We start from the raw sequence: 21,136 nt of genomic DNA on the forward strand, positions 1-21,136 counted from the left end.
CATGACCTGTAGAACCTGAGGTCATGGTAGTACTCGAAGCAGACTATCATTGCCGCAGGGCCTGTAGTGTATGACACCACAGCACTCCAAGAACACAGTCGCACGAGCCCGCTCCTATAGAACACCATAATTCTCTACACAGGCAATTCCTACAGTCCTGTCCTATGGTTTAGAACGCATTGCACACAAAACTGTCACACTCCTCGTCCGTGGGCTGTAGTTTGTAGGCCTGGGCGGCAAATTCCGTTCCGTTCGCAGAATTTGCGGAATTTGGGCAATTTCGCGTTCCGCGGAGAACGCGAAATTGCCCAAAAAGCTGCGTTCCGCGACTTTGCGAAATTTTTTGCTTGTTCGCGTTCTCAATATGCGTGTTCACGAGATATTTCACCCCGAGCACGCAAACAGCGATCGCGAACAGGAAAAAAGTATCGCGAACAAGCAATTCCGCGTGTTCACGGAATTTCTGCGTGTTCGCGGAGATTTTTTACCGTTTCGCGGAGATTTGCGTAACGCGATTACGCAAATTCCGCCCACCCCTAGTAGTTTGGGGCACTGCAGTGCCCAAAGCTGACACTTAATACCATCTCTAGCCCCTAGTGTAGGACAACATATCTCCTGGAACTACTTTAAAACCTCCAGTAATTCAGGATATTGTAACCATTAACAAAGAATCTACTTCGTTGTTTCTGCAGCGCAGTGTGCACAAGCACTCAGGGACAGGCACTTCGGTCTTCTCCAGCGCACTCTTGAGAGTTACTCCTGCTCGACCCTACTGTATGCCTTTTAGGGCTACCCCTCCAGCAGGTCCTTTTTGTTGTTTCCGTGCTGAGCTCTCCTCAGCCTGTTGTATAGAGGGATGAAGTTTGAGAGAAAGAAGACCAAGGGACGAGAGCGTGATGAGGCTCTGGCCATCTTAACCCCTGCTTTCCCTCTTGTGCTGCAGAAGAAGGATCAGGATATCGAGAGCGAGAAGATGCAGTTGGCCGAGGCGCAGCGACAGAATGACGAGCACCTGGAGACGATGAACCGCCTGCGCCAGGTGAGGCTGGAGCACCGCAGCACCTCATGCACACCTCATGCACACCTCATGCACCCCTCATGCACACCTCATGCACCCCTCATGCACACCTCTTGTTAGATGGCATAAGACAACGCGATCACTTCGCGATTTAGAAAGCGCTGTCACTGCCCCTGTAGATACGCGGCGCCCTGCATCATCAGCTGTAGGTGTTCCTGCATTGGAATGGATGGAAGTTTCTAAACCACGATGCAGTTGCTTCTTCTTTTTGTAGAGTGGCGCTCCTGCTTCACTGTGCATCTGAATGATTGTTGCGTTTCTAAAGGAAGAACAAATGGGCTTGGAGGGAGGGCATCTGCAACCACTGCAGCTGTAAGCACCGCCACCGTCCTTGAATCCGATGTCCAAAATCAATGTCGCAGCTTTGCCAGATCGTAATAACAGCGGCAGCTGAGGCACAGTGTCCTCTGCGTGATTGGGATGGGCGTGCGTTATGTTCCCTGGTCAGGGACAAGGGATTTTGCAAAGCCAACCCTCCTAGAAATGTTCCTCTTACAGACACTACATGCTGTCAGGAAACACCACTTCACCACAAATGCAATTTTTTCTTGTTTTCAGGAAATAAAGGACACAGTCGATGGTCAGCGGATTCTTGAGAAGAAGGGCAGTGCTGCCGTGAGTGAGGGGGTTCTCTGGATCTGAGTAATGTTTTTTAACTGTTTTTTTCAAGCAAATCATCCAAAGATATATACAAAAATAAGTTACATTGACAATGCATAAAGAGATTATGTTTGCGTGAATGATAAAACATTATATATTACAAATACAAAAATGAAGCGAACCTGGTAAGCGAAGAGCTTAGTTAATATTAAAGCATGACAAAATATACTCCAAACAGAGACGCAAATTAAAGGCTCTCTATATCTCTTTCAACATGAACTTTCAGGACAGGTATCCCTCAGGCGTTTTTTGATAGCCTATATTGCCACAGTAGTTGGCTTACAGCTATACCAGTCACGGGCTATGATCAGTCTTGGTACCATCATCCAGAAGAATATCAGACAATTATTATAGTAACAACAAACCTAGCTAGGTTCCTATCCAGACCCCATTAAGACAGATGGAAAGTTTACGTGAGAGAGAGAGAGAGAGAGAGAGAAGAGAGAGAGAAGAGAGAGAGGAGGGAGAGAGAAGAGAGAGAGAAGAGAGAGAGAAGAGAGAGAGAAGAGAGAGAGAAGAGAGAGAGAGAAGAGAGAGAGGAGAGAGAGAGAGAGAGCGAGAGAGAGAGGAGAGAGAGAGGAGAGAGAGAGGAGAGAGAGAGGAGAGAGAGGCGAGAGAGAGAGAGGCGAGAGAGAGAGAGGCGAGAGAGAGAGAGGCGAGAGAGAGAGAGGCGAGAGAGAGAGAGGCGAGAGAGAGAGGCGAGAGAGAGAGAGGGGAGAGAGGGGAGAGAGGGGAGAGAGGGGAGAGAGGGGAGAGAGGGGAGAGAGAGAGAGAGAGAGAGAGTGAAATGGGGAAAAATGGGGCTGAGTTGGTTTGACAGAAATGTCACAGATTTGGAGAAAAAACATTCTTGCAAAACCATATTGTTTTGAGTGGTCTTAAAAATGTTAAAGCACATGCCCTGAGGTAATTGATTTACAGAGTACAAGGTGTTTCTCACAGTGAGTGGGCCCATTTTAAAAACAGACGTACAATCGGGGACCCTCTGTAACACCACCACTTAATGAATCTTGGAGACCTTCTGCATCCTTTACATCTGTCTCCAAATTCCAGCAGCCAGGTCAATCACCTTAAACTGAAAGTGCCTGTGAAGGCGCAGGGTGTTTTGATACTTTGAAAGATGACATGACTGGAAAGTAATTGTTGGGATGGCAAAGTCCCTTGATGGTGAAGTAAGTGCACGCCTGCATCGTGCCCCAGCTGCTATGATATCTGGATCATTCGTACTGATTTTTTAAGGCATAGGCAATCATGCAACATGTGGGTGTGCTTTGACATAGGCCCGATTCACAGATTGTGGTCTTGTTGGACCAGGAGTGGCGCCCAAAGCTATGCCCTCATGGTGGTGAAAGGCTTCAGCTTTCACCAGGAGCTAGGCAGCGTGAGTGCTTCGGCGGCAGCATACCGTGTAGTGATCGGTGGGACCTTTTTAACCAGTGTACAGGCCTACTGGTGTACAGTTCTGCTGCAATGTGCTTAACTCAACAAAAGTCAACATCAAGTTAGTATGTAGCGCTGTGCAGCACGTGTGTGGTTGGATGCGTGTGCTGAGTGCATGCATGCTTGAGAGTGGTGCAATACATGGAAGACTCTGGGTTCCATTTTGAGAGCCGCGGAGCTGACGGGGGGATTGCTGCACTCCTGTGAGCGGGGCTGGACACACACTGGAGGAAGACGAGCCAGGCGCATCAGTACGCTTGGAAAGGCGCTCTCCGACTCATAGAGAGGACACTGGAAAGGGGCCTCGGCACTTCCCAGGAAGGAGATGGGGCTGGTAACAGAATCATAAAGAGTAGGCCTGGGGCCCTTTGATAACCCATTGATGCACACATCAATGTGGCTGACATCCATGTGTGAGCCTCTAGTTACTCTCTTGGCCTGTATGAGATTTGATGTCCTTCCTGCTGTGACCGGCTGCTTCCTGGAGGAAGAGCAGGGCAGAAGAGTGGGGACTTCAAAAGGAAGCATGTACCCCCAGCATAAAGTTCAATGACTCCGACACTAATTCACAGTTTTGTGTCTGGAAACAAACTATAAATAATGGGAGATGAGGTCCCCAAAATGGTCAACTGCCATTCAGCCAGTGGGGATGTATGTTGAGGAGTAGAATTCCGCAAGACCAGGACTGGGTCCAAGGTCTGCCAGTCGCCCAGCTGCGTTAGGGCACATCACCCAGGGAAATCCAACACCATCTACCCTGGAGCACCAGTGCTTGCCTGCTTACTAAGATCATTGTGCCTGGTAAGGAAGTGGAGATTGCTTGCAGGGATCGAGGTCCAGAAGGGGATCCTGGCGAGTGAGTCCCCATAGCAGGATGTGAGGAAGTGACTGCTGCACCAATAGGGCTGTCACCTGTGTGAAGACTCAGGTTGGCAACACTGTACACCAGAAAGGGCCACCATGAAGAGTGCATTACTGCTGTGCTGATCAGGCCATAACCCGTGTGTGGAGTAAATTTTGTGAACACGTTTGCCAGAGGGGACCGCCTCAAAGAATGCGTTGGTACCATGCCAATCGGGCAGTAGCCAGTGTGTAGAGTATAGTCAGCGTCCCTGTATGCCAGAAGAGGCCACCTTGAGGAGTGCATTATAGATGTAGCGATCTGACCTGTAGCCCTTGTGTGGAATAAGTTGGCGACCCAGGATGCCAGAGGGTGGGCCTCCGTGAAGAGCAAAGGTCATCACCTGGTTCTGCTGATGCCGAGAGGGAAGGCCCCCGTGGTGACCTGTGAGTGCCTGAGCAACAACTGAAGCATCAGAACCTTAGCGATCATGCCACTACACATATGAGAGATTAAAGGAACCTATGGCGTCATCGGATGGAGCACCGCAAATGGCCAATTGCTTCCCCTGTAAAGCTGATAGTGTTACTCGCTGCCGTCAGCAGCTGCAGACCTCTGTGGCATCCAAGCGTGGAACGCTTCCAGGGTCTCTGGTAGAACAAAACTGGCGGGAGTGGGTAAGACTCATTACCGGGTCGAATAGCCCTGGGGAACTTGTTCCGCTTCGTAGCACTGTGGACGCTGGAACACTTTTGACTTTAAAAGAGCCCGAGAGGTTCCCTAGACTTGGACTGCTAGTGGGGCCTAAACTTAATGTCGCCTATCGTGAATGGGGCATAACCGCTACCAATAGAGAGAGGGAAGTGGAACTCGAACCTTCCTATCTAGCACCCTAGTACTGAACTCAGGAGGACTGTATTATTTTTGTATGCCGTATTTTAATTTGTGTTCATATATAAATTCTCTTTTTTTCATAAAAGCAAGTATTTGGCTGGACAGTCATTTCCTGCTGCTATTGACCGTATTTTGAGCTTTGCGTGTGTGCTCACCCTTGCAATCTACCTCCCGCAAAAAAGCCTTGGACTGCTCGACCCACACTACTTCTGAGAATCAAGTGCAGAAGGGGTGCTTGGCCAAGTTGCTCAGGCTCCAGACATCAGGAGTAAAAGACCTCAACCCCTTGCTTGACCCGTGGCCCTCTAAAAGGGGTTCTGACTAGCAAAAAAAGGTTACGATTATAAACGAAGAAACAAACTAGTACAGATTATCTCCGCTATATCGCCAATGTTTCCCCAAGTAGTAAAATCTGGAGGTTTTTTTATTTTCAGTATTTATATAGTGTGGACACTCCACGCTGTCAGTGGAGCACTTTACGCATCTGTATGTCTTTCTAGACAGATAGTAGGTTGGTATTATTGAGTCTGATGTTTTCCTTTCGGTGGCTCCATAGCCTCAGGGCCCACACAATGACAGAATGCCTGGTATATCTACACCAGGGTAGCATCTGGACTAGCAGCTTCAGCTCCTGAGAAGCTTTCTGTGGTTTCCTGCACTTCTTGCATCTGTGTAATGTTACTCAACATCCTATCGCACCTTATGCATGTATGTATAAAAACAAGCACACACAAGTCACCCACCCCCACTCCCATCTGCTGTGTTGCCTTGTTTGGTAAGTTGGCATTTGCCCCCTGAATGATTCAGGTGTCCGATTTTCAGTCCAGACCAGAACGACGCGTGGTATTTTGGGACCTTAGTATATAGGGACTGAGTCATCCTACGACCTTAATACCCATGAGCCCGGAACCAACTAGCTATAGTGTCTCATTTTCCCTCCTACTCACTCACAGGGGAACAAGTGATTAAACACCCTAGAACACAACACTTCCGACTCTCTCAGGAATCGCGGTTGTGAGACACACACTCTCACTCACACTCTTGCTCTTGTTCACAATAAGGTCTGACTGAGACACAAACAAGTTTAGAATATTTATTTTAACTAACGTGATCGAGTATGCAGTATACGTGCCACAATAAGCAAAAATGCATAACACAAATACGGTCAGCATAGCAAGTAATCCGTAAATGATAAAAGGAGCTGTCCTAGTGAAAGACAGCGTAGCCTAACCTCCCTCCCCTTAAATAGAAGCAGAATGATTATAAATTAGAAGATCTCTGGGCGCTATCTGCAGACCCTGTACCTCTGTCTATAGATGGTAGATCTCCATCACGGGTGCTGTCTTGCTCTTCTGCCTGGAAAGGTCCCTCTCCAAGTGTGTGCTACCTATCCGTGTATTCCAATAAGACCAAAGTATGTATTCCCAAACAGCTGCATCTGTATGTTTTGTCTTGGTGCTGGGGCCTGACCAGAACAGAATAACAAGGGGCATTGTTGTTCAACCTTGTTCACAATGTTTAGACTAAATCCCAGGAACCTGCAAAGCTTTGAAAACAGCAATAGGTTCTCATGTGAAAATAACAAAAGAGGCATTTGCAAAATAAACTCATGTAGTAACGTGTGCAAAGCAGCGGGCAATCTGCAGCATGCTCATACTAACTTAGGGAAGACGACAATGACCCCATTGGCCATGTGACACATCTAATGCTCCTCTGCAGAATAGAAATGGTACAATGCCTTAATAAGCTTGCCTGAGACTCTGCAAAAGAGGTGTGGAGGTATGCTGTAGCTGCAGGGACCCTCATGCGTTCATAATGCTAGGCGACCTACACCATCCAGTCACAAAGCTGCCCATCTGTCAATGCTGTGCCGCACTCGCCAATACTGTGATGACACTGCACCAGCCGTACACATAGATGTGCATCAAATAATCTTCTCCGTATCACGACCTTTGCAACCTGTTCAGCGGGTGAGGGTGTCGTCAGGTGGAATTCCCATGTACAGGTTAAAAAACAACATTTTTAGGACGTAGGGAGCAACAAAATAGATTTGAAATATTTTCCAGAGTGAGGTTTGGGGAGAAGAACGGCATTTTTGCACAATCTTCAGAAGTAGCTGACTAGATCTCAGCAGATGGATTACTCCTTCACAGGGGAGAGCTATCCCATCCGCTGAGATCTAAATCCGGTCCTTGTTTTTGGCCGCATGGAAGCTCCCCTTATGAGGGCAGTGATGCAACACATTCACCATCTGTCTGAAGAGCTGCTCTTTGCATGACTTGTTTTGTTTGTGGTTGTGCCACTACTGCCTTGAGACATTTAGCAGACTCGTCAAGCGCCCCATTGCAAACACTCAGACGTACTCGTAGGGGATTCTGATGGGTCAGCACAGTGAGTATAAGGGCGCGGTACAGGATGATCCAGCGAATCCAAAACCTACTCCCAGTTTTGATGAAAATTTAAGTTTATTTTAGGATGTCAGGAAATACCTTGCAGCCGTTGCAGAGAGCTGGTGATAGTGCCCTTCTGCCTGCAGACTCAGCTTGAGCGAGGTGCCTCTGTGTGCCAGGATATGGCACGCCAAGCGGTAGGCTCTAATGTGCATTACACGCTGCCAGAATAAGCTGCAATTGTACACTTCATATTATATTGAAACAATTGCTTAATTTTGAGCTTATATTATGTACATTAGGGGAGATCCCCAAATCCTGTACCCTGAAGAATATTGCTGTTGCCTCAGAGCTTAAAACCTGCGTGTCCTGAGGGTTAGCTCTGCTGTCTGAGAGCCAACACACGTGCGTATACGGAAGGTTAGATATCCTGCGTGTTGGCTCTGCTGCCTTGACTGAGTCACAGTAAGTAACCTGAGTGACCGCTGTGCTCCCTAGGAGGAGAGCCCCTACCTTGTGCTACAACAGCGATAGCTCTGCTGTCTGAGAGTCGCAATATTCCCCTTACAGGTGTTTTTTTGGTCTAATATGAGAGCCTCTGATATGTCTTGAAGAAGTCCTACATTTTCTCTTTGAGAGATGCTCTTTGGCCACCTTTGATGAAGTGAGGTACCAGGTGAAGCGGTGCCTTAGCGACTGCGTCGACAAAGGTGTGTTCTGTGCCTGTGCAGGAAGGTGCTGCGCCGCTCCCAGGAGTTCTTTTTCAGTACTGAGTTCTTGCTGCTGCCTGCAACTCATCACTGGCTCTCCACTCAGGCTGCATGTCATTTGGTTCCTGTTCGCTAATTCCACGACACTGCGTCAGCTGAGAGGGATGGCCCCATTACTGGGAAAGCCGCACAGTGATAAGAGGGCTCTGCACTGTGGCTGCTGCATGTGATGTATCGCCACTGCCAGGCCTAATATTTATTGCAGCCAGGCCGCCTCCCTTGCATTGCACCCAAGGGTGCAGGCCTGCGCAGCATACCAATGCAGCTTTTCCCTCCACTGAGGGATGAGTCCCCAGTGCTGTAGGAAAGGACTAGACGGGGAACAAGGTGACAAGTGAGTGATCTGTGTGAATACCATAAACTCAACCCCTCCAGAGCATTTCTGTGCTTTCATCATCCTCTGCCAGCATTTCCTTTTATGGACTCCCCAGCACTTCAAGTGATCTACTGCCCTAATGGCTGCCTTGTTTTGCAAACATAGCCCTTTACTGAAATATCCACAGGTGGCAGGCTAGATCCAGAAGCCCATGTACTAGGCCTAGTTCTAGGTCCTGCTCTCATTGAACTGAGAAAAAGAACTGGGATAAACCAGTTCCTTCACCTCAGCTCTCTAGTTTCTAGTTACCCTCAGTCACTTTTAAAATAAAATGTGTAGAGGCAATCAACCTTTCTCTTTGCGGACTACACTTTTCTTTAATTTCCAGATGGGAGTGGTAGCAGTGGAATTGGCAGGGGGACTAAAGGCAGCTTTCTGAGAAGGGTGGGGGCTTATCCCATTCAATTGTTTTCGAGGCCCATTGGTCTGACATCTAGAAAAATTCTGGTTGCACCAGCACATCACCAGTGGGATTAAATGGCTCGAACCAATGGCAATGGTGTTAGTTGTGCTACTGATGCAAGGATCCAACGTTCGTCCTATTCTCTGTTTATTTTTCCTTCAGTATTGGGCAGTAATTCTGGTGTGTTTCTTCTTATGCATCTGCAAAATGTTCAAGCCTAATTTTGGCTTCTGGCAAAGTGTCAAAAACAGAACTGGAATGTTGGTAACCAACTCACATATGTTATATAATTTTATATCGTGCTCAGCTACTCGGCAGAGTGTCCCGGCGCGTGTAGAGGTAAAGGAAAGGTGTACCAGAGGGGCAACTAAAAAAGGAAGGTTTTAAGCTTTTACTTGAAGATCACATGATCCTGAATGCTCCGCAACGCCAAGGGCAAAGCATTCCAAGCCAGGCTCGCTTTCCTGACAAGTGAACATCCGCCCAGCCTTTGACGATAGAATCTGGGGGTCTGCAGTAGAAGTTGCGAAGAAGAGCGCAACTGTCTCACTGGATTATAAAAGACTAATCTCTTCTGAAGATAACTGGGGCCCCTGCCATAGAGGGCCCTGTGGGCGATGGAGAGAATTTTGAATTGAATTCGGGCCTCAACAGGAAACCAGTGCAGAGAGCGCAAATGGACGCGCACACCGCACCTGTTGGACAAGCCTAGCAGAAGTCTGGCTGCAGAGTTTTGGACTACCTGCAGTTTTCTTAAGAGGTAGCCAGCAATACCCGCATAAAGGGCATTAGCGTAATCGAGACGAGATAAAATCAAGGCACGGACCACCGTTTCTTTAGCAGGTCTTGGAAGAAAGGGAAGAAACATTCTCAGTGCTTTCAAGGTGCCGAAGCACGTCCCAACGAGCTTCTTAACTTGTGTGGAGAAATTCAGATTCTCAGAGAACCAAATCCCTAGATTGTTTGCAGTATTGTTCTCTGCGCTGGGCATAGGGAAGCCAGGGGGCCACAGCTTCGCTCTGAAATCGACCGGAAAGGTCCCATAAAAGATGCCTGTAGTGTCTATGACTCACCATAATTCCGAGGTCCGCTCCGCTAGTACTAGTTGCACACTGAAGCCCAGAGGATGAGGGTTGCTAAACTGAGTGCCGTATCTAACTATAGTGCAAGACAGATGAGAAGAGGGATTCCCCGTCCTCCGCGGATCCCTGTGAGGACCACAAGGAATAAAAAAGCATCTCCACTGGTCTCAAACACGAGCAAAAGTAGTGCCACAGGGTTGAATCCGAGACCTAAATTGTTTGATATGTACTTTGGTGCTACCAGGAAAGTAAACCTTTTCATCGTATAGGGGGCTAAGGTTTAGCGGATTGCAGGAATCAACAGTCCTTCTGCATTGGCTCCAGGCGCTCCCTGCTTGAGTGCCAGAGTAGAATTCCACTCTTTTTGTTAGACTCTGTGGTTTCGGGGCCAGCAGATGTAAAACCTCCAAGCCCTGCTGTCTGTCAGGGGTTTTTTCATGCTGCACCTTCCATGAAGCTTTTCAGGCAGCATCATATGCTGTTCTGAGTCAATGCGGCAGACAGTGACCAACTCAGAGCTGGCCCTGGAAGTGCGTAAAAAGCCAAAGAATCGCGAGGACTGTCTTGTCTGATGCTGTATTCATCCAGGCAGAGGTCTGACACGTGCACTGATGTTTTTCGGGGCAGAGTTGTCAGTGGCCATTCGGGAGGAAGTGAACAATGAGAGCAACCGCCTTCTACTTGCTAGAAGACCCTCACACCCTCTTTTTAAAAACAAATATATATTTTGGGAAGACGTGACCTCATGCCAGTGGGGTGTGCAGACATTCTAATGGGGATATTCCCTTTCCCTGTCTCAAACAGCCACCTCACGTCCCATACCCGCATGCCCCTGTTATCCGTCTTATTGCGGAAGGACACATTCAAAGCGGAAACTCTTGCTCAGAGATTAGGTTTTGGAACGGTAAGGCCAGTTGGTATCTCTGGACTTACAGGATGTGTTTTCAACTCTGCCACGTAAAACTCCTCCTTGCTGTGGCTGGGGGGTGCTGCCAGTTCACCACCCCGTCCTTTGGCCTGACATCTGTCTGCAGTACCTTCACCTGGACCTCAGCATTTGGCTGGTGGTGGAACACATCTGGATCAGTCAGGGGTCTTAATCTACCACCAATCAAACATCTTCACCTGGATGATTGGTTGTTAAAGGCACATTCTCCTGCTCTGGTCACTGGTTATCTTCACCAGGTGTGTGAGCAGCTTCTCCTCTGGGGTACGTAATCCGTGTACTCACCATTGGTACCTTGCTGAATGCTCCTATTTAGCGAAGCAGCCCTTTGCACACTTCAGGGTAGGCTTCTAACCCCGTAAGAAAACCTGAATGCCGTCCTGTACTCGTTCCGCCTTTTCCATCCACAAGTGGACTACAACTCCTGTATTTTCTGCTTGTTGGCCTCTGGACCCTCAGCCGCCACATTCAGTTCAAGGTGGGCAGTGCACTCTTGTAAGCCTCACCAGTGTCCCTTGGGTGTTCACGAAGGTGATGTGGTCATTGCAGCGTGCGTTCAAAGGTTGGGGTTCATTCCCCTGCATCAACGACTGGCTGTTGAAGGTGGGTTTGGCACAGTCAGTCATGAACCACCTCCAGATGACGGTGACGGTGACGGTGAACCTCCTTACATCATTGAGGTCCGTGATCTGTGTGCTGAAATCACACCTGACGTCTTTGCTGAGGCTCCCTTTCATCAGAGCCTGCCTGCCTGCGATGCCCTCTCTGGTCTTCCCTCGGGGACAACAGTGCAGGACATTTCAGTCCCGGTCCTGAGTCTCGGTGAGGATGCTTCTGAGGCTTCTTTGCCTACTGGAGGTGTCCTGCTCATCAACCAGTGCAGGTGGCAATTTTCATGGGATCTGAATTCTCAGCGGGTCCAGCACCAAAGGAACCTGTCCGACTCCGCCCTGGTTTCCGAGGGAACTGCAGTAGATTTACAGCGGTAACTGCAGTTGGGGGCTGCTCAACTTCAGTTGGACCTGCGGCAGACCCTTCTCCCTACCCCACCAAGAGATAATGATGGTGACAGATCCGTCACTGCTTAGTTTGAGGGTCATCTAAGCGAGTTGTAGATCTGAGAATGTTGGTCTCTTGTGGAGACCCACCTCCAAATCAACCTGCTGGAGTTACCAGCCACTTGATTGGCATTGAAAGCCTTCCTGCCGTCCATCAAGGAGAAGCTGGTTCAGGTTTATTTATTTATTTAAGAGTTTTATATAGCGCTAGCTAGACCCACCTCCATCTGGTATCGCTATGAGTAGCCGGAGTGGGGTCCTGGCTCGCTCTGAGCCAAGAGCCCCTGCTGGCTGAATTATCAGGGCATCTTCCTGATCATACCACTCCTAGCAGGACCTTTAAATGGCAGGGCTGACAAGCTCAGCTAGCAACACCTAGGGCGTCACGAATGGCAGCTGCACCCTTAGGTGGCACAGGGCCTCTTCCAGCAATAGGGTGAGCCCTGGCTCAGTCTCTTTGCCACAGTCATGAAACGTGCATTTTCAAAACTTTTGTGTGATACTGTTCCAAGAAGGTTCTCACTAGAACATTCATTGTGTCTGGAACGGAGCATGGCCCCACTGCATGCCTTCCCGCAGGAGCCTCCCTTATCTCGAGCTCTGAAGAGCAAGAATACCCAGACCCAGGCCATCCTAATGGCTCTGGGCCGGGAGAGGGTGGCACCTTTGTGGTAAATTTTGGGCATGAGCATCTGTCCTCTGATCAGGCTGACACTTTGGGAGGAACTTATGTCTCTGTAGCAGGGCACGGTCGTGCACTCCGGCCTGTGCATTCCATACCTACCGCATGGAGATCAAGCGGCAGCAGTTGACCGCATTCGACCTACCACCGAAGTAGTAGATGCCATCCTGACGGGCAGATGTTTATGCCGGGTGCCGAGACAAAGTTTGTGGCCTCATATGTGAATTGGGTGTGATGAGCATAACCCCCATCATGTCCAGGTATATATATGACGTCACTACAGTGTCATGGGGCGGTCATCCAAGCGTGCCTCCGATTTTTTCAAGGAAATATCCTAGTGGTGCAGCGGGTCCTCCCTTCGCTGCGATGGTCCCTGAATCAAGGATGCACTGCTGCGGGTCTGGGGGAACAAACAGCCTGTTATCTCTGTCACCATCCCCGTGATGTGCAGCCAAACGGGAACCAACACCGCACATGACCATATTATGTGTACGAAGTCTGCCTCCGCCGCCCCACACCTGGGGCCCTTCTCAGTCGCCCCCTGTTTTATTTGCCTGATCCTCTTCAGATTCAAATATGCCTGGTGTAGATATTGGAACTGGATTAGTCGAAACCTTGCATTCCTTGTCACCTGCCTAACTGCTTGTGGACAGCGGGGACCACACCTTGTCAGGGATGACGACGGCCAACACATTCCTCCACCTATCTCTCAATGTGACCGTCTCCCTGGCGGAGTGATGCCGCAGTGCGGTGTAAAGGTAGGTGACGGTCCCAGAGCGCCCCCCCGGTCGGTACTGCATCGAAGGGGGCAGTGGTGGTGGCACTCTTTCAGAAGCCCACGCTTCCTCATCACTCCTCGGAGGGCGGAGTAGAGCAGGAACTGCTCTGGTCCCAGCCCATATTCTAATATCTGTTCCTCAAAGTGGACAGTCCTAATCCCGAGACCCATAGGCTGCTCATAAGCCTGTACATTCTGGCATTGCCCATAGAGGGAAACCAGGGGTATAGTGCTTGGGCTGTACGCTTCACGGGTATAACATCCCCAGATGCGTATAACGACCCTTAACAGAATACTATCTGGCATCCCGAGGGGGGTGACATCCAGTCTTCTATGGATAGCGGTCCCCCACCCAGTGCATGTAGCACACTCAACGCCAGCGGTTCCATTTCCAGAGCGAATAGGAGCGGGAACAAAGGGCACCCCTATCTCGTCCCCCTGGCGATGGGAAATGGGTCGGTTATCACTCCCCTTGTGCGTACCCATGCCACGGGGTCAGTGTATAGCAGCAGCACCACCAATTTGATGAATAGCCGGCCCATACCCATGTGCCTCAAATCGCCATGAGGTAAAGCCAACCGCGGGTGTCCGATGCCTTTTCCACGTCCAGAGATGCCACCCATCCTTTCGCCTCCGCGCGTCTCGCCCAGTCCGTGGTGTGAAAGAGACGCCTCAGGTTGAGGAACGTGTTCCTGCCTGGTATGAAACTATTCTGATCGGGGAGTACCAGTGTTCCCACCACCCTTGTCAGGCGAGTGACCAAGATCTTACTGAGCACTTTATAATCTAAACTGAGCAGTGATAAGGGACGATTGGACGTCATGTTCAGGAGTCCCGGCAGGGTTTAGGGAGTACAACTATCACTGCCTCCCTCATGGAGGGTGGGAGATGCCCCCGGGTCAGGCCTCCTCATACACTTTCATCACCATGGTCGCCAGTGTGGCCTGATAATAGACGTAAAATTCAATTGGGAACCCATCAGTGCACACTACCTTCCCACGTGCAATCGATACTTTTACTTCCTCCAATGGGCTACCCAGTTCTGGTCTCTGCAGGGGGTCAATATTGGGGGGTTGTATCCTTGTTAAGTACTTGTTGGCTGTGTCTGCTGGTATCTCCACATTCCCCATGTAGCGCCCCTTGTAGTAATTCTCAAAGGCTGCGTTGATCTTGGACTGTGAGTATCTGTGGTGTAGGGCTGTAGGGCTTTGTGTGTGGCGGAGGCCTACTGTTCTCCCGGGCTTGGATGAAGGTCGATAAGGGGGGAACAGTGCAGGCATGGCTTCTGGACTCTGAGCCCCCTGCATCATACTGCAGTGGGTGTCTCGCTGTTGCAGGTCACCACTGAAGCGATTGTATGGAGTGTCACTGCAGGCAGGAGAGCGACAATGTAGCTGAAACCACTTGACACCAACACTACACGCACCCCGCTGAGCCCATCCTGTTTCCTTAAGGATTCGCTATGAAACCAGGTCACAACCAGCAATGAAGTAATTTGCAGGCCAGCAGAACGCGGCAAGGGGCTCTTGTTTCATGCTGTGCCAAATGTTTCTTGTTAGCACTCCACTAACCTGATATTGAGCAGTCTTAGGCTGGCTGGCACACAGTTGAACTGCTTCCCTGCATGAGAGGCAGATCTCTCTATGCGCTACTCCTGAGTGTATGCTATCCTGGAGGCCTGAGGGGCACTGGGTCTGGGTTTACTAAATCCTGACCCTCATGGTCACACTAAGCGCGAGAAAGGATGGTCTCACCCACAAGACAGCGACTGAGGGAACCATGCGGCTCTGCTTATTCCCTGTGAAGACGGCCTTTGACCATGTCACTCAGTGACCTTGGGTGCTAGTGGGTTCGCTCTTGTGAAGGGAGTTGCTGGTTGCCCGAAGGTGCTTCGAGGCACATTACGAGTGCATATGTGCTTGCACAATAGGTCATCTGGATCTTCTTAAGACCTATCTATAGCTTACCCTGTTAGTATGGCTGCTGTGCGAAGAGGGATGTTTATGCAGCTCAGGTTCTGCATACCTCTATCTCAACCCACTCCATGCTTTTTGCCGTGTTCATGTAATGACCCTGGCATCGCACATTATTGTATTTGTGACCTGCTTCTTCTTGTGGGGCAAGAGAGTGGCATGACTGTCTTTCTAATCGATACATTTTCCTGCAGACTCCTCACCATATGAATTATCATTCCATGATTCCTACTGGTCCGGGGAAAACTTTTCCCCAGCCTTCTCCAAAGCACTGCCATGGGGCTAAAGCCATGACTCCAAGTCTGGACATGACAACACCAAAGTGTACCCGGCGCCTGCCGGCACGCTGGCTACAGTTGCTGTTTAGCTGCGCCTCATAGACCTGAGTCAGGAGCTCTGTCTTGTCTCATCAATAAAATTCCTCAGCATTTTAATAGCGACTAGATTGAATGTCTATCCCAAAAGCTTCAGGCTTTAACCCTTGTCGCGCATGCCACAAGTTGCTTTTTCTTTTGGATCCACATTAGATCCGTATTTCATTTCTGGGATAGGAGCACGACACAGTGACTAGCAGTTCTTATGCCATTTGGGAGTGGAAAGCCTAGTTGTTTTTGCTAAAGACCTTAATCAGATGCCAAAGTAATCATCTTTGCCCCCAGAAAAGTCCTAAAAGATCTTACCATGAAAAGTACAAAAAGGACAAAAGGAAGGAGATGTCCTTTTCTCCTTTGAGGAAATGGTCCTGCTAGGTCTCTGCACTGTTCCCCGTAGCTGGATCTTTCCTCGTCATTTTTTAAGAACCAGTAATCTGAAAAAGATGAGGCCAAAGTTTCCAGGCCTATCCGCTGACGCCACGCAGGTTGAGTACGTCTAGATGGTGATGCTGGATCTGTTCAGGATGGCTTCCCTACTGTCTAGGGCTCTCCCCCTAATCCCCACGGGGGGACAGGTTTCTGCAGGCGTGGCACCATAGCCGTGCCTCCATTGGTCGTGGCCCTGACACCCAAGAAGAAGTTCAAGCCTGCCAAGGCGCTGTCCTCCGTCCAATCAGAGTCTCCTTCAGTGCTGATATAGACGCCAACCACAGAGCTGACTATGGTGTTGTCATCTGAAGTAAGTATTTGTACAATGAAAGAAAAGGTTATAGTGAACTCCAGTGATGTTCCTCTAGCAGGGCACCTTCCTAGGGCCCAGAGTTTCACCAAAATAAAGGAGTTCAGCTCCAACTCTACTGCTCTTGCAGTGCCTGGTAAGGACCATGGCTTCACAGAAGACAGTGGCTTGGAGGCTGGTAACCTCCTAACAGTGATGCTGGCTTATATCAGGACTAACAGAATGCGAGTGGCCTTAAGACTTCACCAGAAGGGACCACTTACCCCTCTTGCCCTGCTTCCGAACAGATTTCCTGATTTACAGCTGTGGCACGGGAAGCAGCTGAAGCCCTGAAACTCACCCTGCCTTCTGTGGAGGTGAAGTCTAATACCACCCTCTTCTGTAGTGGAGCCCTTGCACCCGCTGACTGAGGCGGTCTTGGATCTTGTCTTGGTTGCATGAGTAAATAACCCCCTTTTCAGGTGCAGAAGTCCACAATCCGATAGCCTGAGTAGTACCCTCACTTTTGGTCTTCTCACCTGTTTATGGAAAGTCTAGCAGTCCAAACTCCCTCATCAAAGCAAAACCCATACGCCTTTCCCTCTGTGCCTCTTGGTAGAGTTGAATGCACATGGCTCTTTGGGTTGAAACGTATTTGCTTCCTGTGGCTTGAGCTTTCTCACTGCTAGTGCCACATGTCTTCTGGGCCGATATGTTCATGCCTGATGTGAGTTGGGTAAACTTACAGTGATCAGCTTGCCACACCACATAAAAAGCCAATTATAGCTGATTCTGATTGCTTCATATTGGGCGAGGAAGATCTGCTAGCCAGTGTACTATCACTGTATGGAGCGGACCTACTATTGCAGGAGGACGGTGTGCTCCTCTACCCAGATCCTAAAATGCTGCAGCGGCACGCTTGGAGGTTGGGCTTTACCAGCTAAAGTCTTTTTTGCCTTTCAGATGAGGTTGCAGACATCATCCTGGCAGCCAGAAAGCCTGCTATCAAATCCAGTTTTGTAGATCGCTTGAAAACCTCAACCCCCCTAAATCTCGTATTTCTAATATCTTGCAATTTTCATTGTCCCTTGTACAGAAGGGCCTGGTGGCACCTATGGTTAAGGGCAATCTACCTTTACGTGTCTTCCTGATCAAACTGTACAGAGTCCTTCAGGTTCCCGACATCTGCCAGTCGGCTACATGATCAACCGTATGTATGTTTGCCTCACGTCTCGGGCGCATACAGTGATGGGTATTTTGCCCAACCTTTGTTGCATGACTTCCTTGGTTAACCGACACTAGTCATTCTCACCATGGTTTTGCTTTGGGACTCATTCATAAAGTGAGGAATCTTGTGGAAGATGTATTCTTTAGAAGAAAAAGGTACTTAACTTCGGTAACAATTTATCTGGCTGCTGCATAACCTTCCTGTAGATTCTACTCCCATTCAGTGTTCCTTACATGTACCCCAGGTCTTGTCGTGTCTGTGTGACTCGAAGCTGTCCCAGGTCAGGATATGGTCTCAAGGACTTCACGAGTCAGCAATATTAGACCTGTATAGATAGGCGTACAGGTTGTGAAAATTGTTCCAGACAGAACCCAGGTCGCAAGAAACCTCCCAGACATGGCCGGGGGTAGCAGGAACCCTTCTCAGTCAGGAAAGGTAGGAAGGACCCTGCCCAGACATGGACACAGGTAACCAGGAACCTCGTCTTTCAAGGAAGCAGCTGTAGGGTGAGGATCCAGATTTGACAACCTCCATCTATGTGCAACTGCGCCCCCATCACTGTATACAGACCACCAATGACATGGAGAACTAATTGCAATGAAAGGGCTTACACTGCAGGTTTTGCATCAGGAATATGAACACTCAATAAGAACAACTAGACAAGTCAAAGATCTCATTAGCTGCAACTCATGCATTGTGGAATATTGACATTTTGTTGTAAGCTAGACTGCAATTAATTGAATGTTTAGTCATTGACAACCATGAAAAACGTTATGCCTCCACCACCATGACCGACTCTTGCACGATGCCATGAAGCAATGTCTTGTCGCTCACTCATCCAGGCCTTTGCAAAGTTGGAGCTTGTGGGAGCAGGCTGGTCCTGGTCTCTTAAGGAGGGAAGGTCTCCCCTCTCGCTCACTGTCTTCTCAATTGGCTTTTCAGCTGAAGGACCTGAAGCGGCAGCTGCAGCTGGAACGCAAGCGAGCAGATAAGCTTCAGGAGCGCCTGCAGGAGATCCTGACCAACAGCAAGACGCGCACAGGTAGGCTGGCCGCTGTCATAGAATACGCCTCCATTTCCAGGTGTAGTTCAAATGATGAGGTCAAGCGAGGTTTTCCGTGTGCTTCTGCAACATTCACTTTGCTTAACTTTACCCTCAGAATTGCGAGCATTACATTTTCTTTGTTGCAGCAAATATTCTACGCCCATGGACCAGCCTGCACATTAGTTACGATCTTGCACCACTCAGAGTGGCGAAAGGGGTCACAGCACCCTTAAGGCAAGCGTGCTGGATAAAGCATATGCTGAGTCCTCAGCTGCATTGCAGTTCTCGATGGTGCGGAGTTAGACACCAGCTCATGGCTACTATCAAAGGGGTTCATTCTTCAGCGCTGGGACACTCCCTGGAGTAGCTGTTCTACAAAACATCATTGCTCATTCATACCACGGTCATGGAAAGCAAGGATGCCGAAGCACCTGCATTAACCCAGGTTTCTAGCCCGGATACCTGGTGACCATGATCCTAAATCATTCCATTATGGAGACGTTTGATGTTATGTTGGCTACAGAGTGAGCTGTGTTATTTATGTAGGGAAGATGTGTTGGTACTTGGTGTGCCCAGGATCTAGCTCACCCAGGGAATGCTTACCAGCACTGAAGGACCGCGCTTGGGGGCTGTGGCACAAGTTCTACCACATTTAACTCTGCTTTGATTCACGCCTCGTTGTGAGAACCCTCAGTTGTGGAACCCGAGATAAGACTATTATACAGCCACGTTGGTTATTCAGATCTAGCTGTGGGAGAGACATTGCTAGTGCTGGACGAAGACACAACCCCACTTTTAATCCATGCCTGATGACAGACGTGGAATATTATCGTTTTCCTCTTTCCAACAAGACACTTAAACAATTTTGTATTGAACACACCGTTTTTGTGGTTCTCCACATATCCAAAGATTGGCTGACAAGTTCTGGAATTGTTGAAATGGTTACACTAATTACTGAAGTATTTTAAACTGGTTGTTTGAATGTATTTTATTACTTTATTGTGTTACTTTTTGTGGTTTTGTAGCATTAGGTCTGCTCAAAATGTATATTGACCACAAATGTCCCCTGGGGATGGACCCATGCATTGTAAGCAAAGGAAGAAAATATTTATGACTTATTTAATAGCCCTAGGAGGGGAAAGGGTTTGCAATCTTTGGAAGCATGCTGCTGTTTTACATAAGTTAGGGGTTGAAGGCAGGCCCGCGCATGAAGAACTACTTAAGACACAAGTGGCTGATGGGCAAAGGGAGCCTGCAGATGTGAGTGAGGAGTCATTGGAAATCCTTTAGAAGCATTTTCCACTCAAAGTTAGTGTTTTGGAAAGACACACTTTTTATGTGGCTCTAAGGACAAGATGAGAACGTGGTGGGGATATCTTGCACAGATTTTTATGCGAGTGTGGTACTCTAGCTGGTTTGTTAATGAAGGATCAATTGCTTAGGTGTGCAGCTAATCCTGGGCCTGATTACATGTAGATATTGAGGCTGCATATTCTGAAGGGTGAGGATTGTGAGCAGATGTAGGGAGAGTTTAGTGGAAACCCTAGGCCATAGCAAAGGGAGAGACACCGGTGAATGTGGTAACCAGTTAGATGTGGTAACCAGTTAGATGTGGTGGATGATTCCAAAGTGAAATATTACAGGTGGGGTTACATGAATGTAGAGCATGCAGCGTATCTAGTGCAACAAGAAATGTATTCTGTAGAGAATGTGCAAGAAGAGGACATTCTGCACGAGCATGCACCGTAAGGATTGCAAGGACTTGAAGGAAGTCAGACATTGTAGAATGTTGATGATGTGCTGTTACAAGTAGAATTCTCCAGCCATTTAAGTAAATGGCTCAACAGTGTTCAAATGATTGGTTGAAGTGTTCATGATTTCTAGCACAGAGTACACACTGGTTGAGAGAGAACCATCTATTAAAGGTGTGACAGGATCATTATAAGAATTGTTCCCTACTGCAATATGCACCGATTTGTGTTGCCGTCCACTGAGTGGCTTCTTTGGATGGAAGGAATGAATATTGAACTTAAGGGAGAGATAATTGAAGGTAAAGTATACCCAGATTTCTTGGTCTGATGATACTAAAAAGAAGTCAATTTCAACTAGACCCGAATGCTCTCAATCCTGCCATGGTGATGGGCCAATCACCATAAGAAATATACATTTATGTCAAATTCCCCAAGACTTTTTTACAGTCAAGACTCCTGGTTATGAGTCACTGGAAAACTGTGAACTTTGCAGGAAACTTATTTGTGCAAATATCACAGTTATTAATGGTCCAGTGTTTATCACATCAGGTAATTACTGGGTATGCTAATATTTGCACCCCTCAGGCCCCGATAAATAAGGGATCATTGGGATTTTGGTACTGTAAACACTAGAATTTGCATGTCATGC

At 48.6% G+C, this 21,136-nt stretch overlaps 1 protein-coding gene across 3 annotated transcripts in view; it reads left to right on the forward strand.

The window, feature by feature from the left end:
- Positions 1-21,136, forward strand: part of GRIPAP1 (GRIP1 associated protein 1) — a 597,534-nt gene that overhangs the window by 230,135 nt on the left and 346,263 nt on the right. For all 3 annotated transcript variants that reach the window (XM_085629701.1, XM_085629702.1, XM_085629704.1), the window contains 3 exons: positions 944-1,039; positions 1,637-1,693; positions 18,634-18,733. In XM_085629701.1, the coding sequence (XP_085485827.1) occupies positions 944-1,039; positions 1,637-1,693; positions 18,634-18,733 (253 nt within the window). The remainder of the gene's footprint in view (positions 1-943; positions 1,040-1,636; positions 1,694-18,633; positions 18,734-21,136) is intronic.

The sequence above is a fragment of the Triturus cristatus genome, chromosome 10 (assembly GCF_964204655.1).
Source record: "Triturus cristatus chromosome 10, aTriCri1.1, whole genome shotgun sequence".
NCBI lineage: Eukaryota > Metazoa > Chordata > Amphibia > Caudata > Salamandridae > Triturus > Triturus cristatus.